Raw genomic sequence first — 3,310 nt, 5'->3', positions numbered from 1 at the left:
CCATGGGCAACTTCTTCCCCGTGCTGCCCCACCTAACCCCTTTCTCGCACCTGCACTCGCACAAACAAATCACCGCTCGATTCCCAATACTCACTCTGACGGCATGGGTAGCTCCTCCGGAGCCATCCAATGGTCGAACGGCGGAGCGTGTTCGCTGTGCGGCGCCACGCATCGGGGTCGCTTTTTTCTGCGACCCACAGGAAGGGGGAAAACATGCGACTGGAGTTTCAATCCACCATGCTTCGCCGAAACCGGCGGCACCCACCACTCCACGGCCCGGAGGAGGACAATCACGATAGGTGTTAACCGACGTTGGCTCGTGGTCTCGTAATTGGTCTACCCCTTGCTTTTTTAGTCTGATTTTTTTTTTCCCGTCCATCTGCTGAGGTGAGAAATTAAGATCTGGATGGTGTGCACGTTCATGTCGTATTCCTTCATGGATGAGCTGGCGCAGAGGACACGCCGTAGAAGATAGATTTGGACAGAAATAGAGAAAGGAGAGGATGGATCATGGGGTGCCGGAAGACATGATGCCGAGCAACATGGGCTCAGGGGTGTTGCTTGGGTTGGACATGTCGCTGCATCCGCACCAACAGCAGATGCAACAGCAGCCGAAGCTTCATCACCAGCTGGCGCAGCAGCCAGCGCAGCAGCCAGCGCACCAGATGCTTCATTTCCAGTCCGCCGGCGACGTAGCAGAGCATCGCCCATTAGGCCGTCGCGGTCAATACTTGTCCCCGTTCGCGCGGGACAAGCAGCAGCCCCCTGCGCAGACGCAACAGCAGCACGTGTTGAGCTCCGAGGAGGAGCCCGGGTACGGCGAGGCTGAACCGGCGGACGACCCGGCGGCACGGCGATCGCTGACTCAACAGCCACCGCCGGCGTCGCTGTGGCAGAGGATGAAATGGACGGACAGTATGGTGAGATTGCTCGTCCAGGTGGTGTATCGCGTCGGCGACGATGGCGGCGCTGGAGCTGAGAGCGAGCAGCAGCAAATGGTGGCGGGTAAGGGGAAGAGTAAGGCGGGGACGGCGGCGGCACTGCTGCAGAAGAAGGGGAAGTGGAAGTCGGTGTCTCGGGAGATGATGGAGAAAGGGTTTTCGGTGTCGCCGCAGCAGTGTGAGGACAAGTTCAACGACCTCAACAAACGATACAAGCGGGTGAACGACTTGCTCGGAAAGGGCACGGCCTGCCGCGTTGTGGAGAACCAGGCTCTGCTCGACACCATGGACCACCTATCGCCGAAGGCCAAAGAGGAGGCGCGGAAGCTCCTAAATTCCAAGCACCTCTTCTTTCGCGAAATGTGCGCCTACCACCACGCCGGAGGCGGTGGCTCCTGCACCGCTGCGGCCAGCGCCCCGCCGCCACCGTCTCAGCAGGTGCCCCCGCCGCCGCATCAGGATCCTCAGCAGCGACATCTCTGTTTCCATCACCCTCAAGGAAGCCGCTCCGACGGGACCGGCGTGGTCGCTAGCCGAGCCTTGGCCGTGCCGACAGCCACCGACGAAGAGGGGATGATGATGGGCGACGAAGTGGACGACGACGATGACGTCGACAGCGAGGACGAGGACGGCTTTGACGTCGAAGACGACGAGGACGATGAGGATTTGGGAGACGGCAACAACCACAAGCGCCGTCACCACCCGCACAAGCACGACGAGGGGGAGGACGAGGACAGTAAAGAGCTCGTGGCGCCGGGAAAGAAGCAGAGGAGGGCGTCGTCCCAGATGTCAGGGTCGCCTCCTCTTACCCTGACCCTCTCGTCGCAGTCCGGCACAATGCAGCAGCTGCGGTCGGAGCTGATGGCGGCCATGTCAACGGCCGGCGGAGGCGAACAGCATCAGTGGCTGCGGAAGAAGGCCGCGGAGTTGGAGGAGCAGCGGGTGGCGTTCCAGTGCCGCGCCTTCCAGCTCGAGCGGCAGCGATTCAAGTGGCTCCGCTTCTGCACCAACAAAGAGCGCGAGATGGAGCGCACGAAGCTGGAAAACGAGCGCCTATGCCTCGAAAACGACCGCATGCTGCTGCTTCTCCGGCAAAAGGAGCTCGAGCTGATGCAAGGGGGCTGCGGCACGGCCAATGCCGATCACCCTTCTTCCTCCACCGCCTAATTAAACAGACAAAAAGAACGAGCACTGACGGAATTCAAGAGGCTTCGTGCGTTTGTTGACGTTATCAAGCAATGAACGTGTACATATATGATGATCTTCATCAGCAATGGAATCAGCAAACGTTCTTCATCTTTTTCTGTAATTCTAATCAATTAAAGCAAATATCCGAACAGTTTGGTTTTGTATTTGATTTGTGGAACAAATTTGTCTTCTTGCCTATTTTTTTTACTGAACCAGTGCACGGGCAGTATAATATCTATTGAAAGGCTGTCCTTCCTACCAATCCATCAGAATATTGATCAAATTCGTCGATTGCACAATATAATATTGTACAGAAGATGAGGTATGTCAATCTCGAAGGGCTGTAAACTAATGTTGGTTGTTATACTTCTGAAAATTTGCGACAATCACTCGAAATGCATTCGCTATTGTGCACTTAATTCCTTGCTCTCGAGTACAGATTCATCGTAGCTTCAGTACAGCAAAGAAAAGCCAAACACGATGCTGTACCGAAACAAAACAAGTTAAAACTATTTTATCGAAACAAATGACCCGCAGTTGTACGAAGTATTTGAAATATTGCTTGAGCCTTTCTCTGTTTCAGTTTCACCTTCAGCAACCTCGTTCGATTTAGATTTGTGTCTGGAATCCAAATTACAAAGTCCAAGTCTGGAGTGTTCATCAACTTCCAGAGAAAAAATAACGAGAAAAAGAATTGCTTTCTTTAATGAGAGAATGAGATGGATAAAGATTACAATTAAATGTTAAATCCAATTTATCAAAAACATTTTAAAGTATGAGTGAAGCCTATTATCAGTACAGGTTTAGTCGATAATTTTTTTTTTTTTTGATATATAACATGTTTATCATTAGAGATGAAGAGAATACATTAAGTTCTGGTTATAGATATTCTGTGTGCTATGTTTGTTATAAAAGTTTGGAGTATATTCTTAGATTTGTTAAAGATAAGAATAGAAATGAAGTCCTCCTTTATGTTTTAGAAATGTCAACCTTTTAAAATGGTTGCTTAGGGTTTCTTAAGAAAAGTCAGATGAATTTTTGTATTTAAATTTTTTTTTAATTGTATTAGAAAAATCTATTATTTTATAAAGGATAAATTATATTTAGATGATGATTATGAGATCAGCTTTTTCTAATGGCTAGGATTTGAGAATGAAGTGATATTAATTATTGTCAATTTT

General features: G+C 50.4%; 1 protein-coding gene across 1 annotated transcript; it reads left to right on the top strand.

The window, feature by feature from the left end:
- The first annotated feature begins 503 nt into the window (after window positions 1–503).
- Window positions 504–2,108, top strand: LOC121979472 (bromodomain adjacent to zinc finger domain protein 2B-like). The gene has a single exon (XM_042531461.1). The coding sequence runs from the start codon at window positions 504–506 to the stop codon at window positions 2,106–2,108; it is 1,605 nt and encodes a 534-aa protein (XP_042387395.1).
- Window positions 2,109–3,310: the final 1,202 nt, after the last annotated feature.

This window comes from Zingiber officinale, chromosome 5A (genome assembly GCF_018446385.1).
Source record: "Zingiber officinale cultivar Zhangliang chromosome 5A, Zo_v1.1, whole genome shotgun sequence".
Lineage (NCBI taxonomy): Eukaryota > Viridiplantae > Streptophyta > Magnoliopsida > Zingiberales > Zingiberaceae > Zingiber > Zingiber officinale.
Note: the sequence above shows the minus strand (reverse complement) of the source record. Positions and strands in the feature narration are given on the sequence as shown.

What these genes read in the sequence shown, in the direction of transcription:
- LOC121979472 (XM_042531461.1), top strand. Translation starts at nt 504, where the DNA reads ATGGATCATGGGGTGCCGGAAGACATGATGCCGAGCAACATGGGCTCA.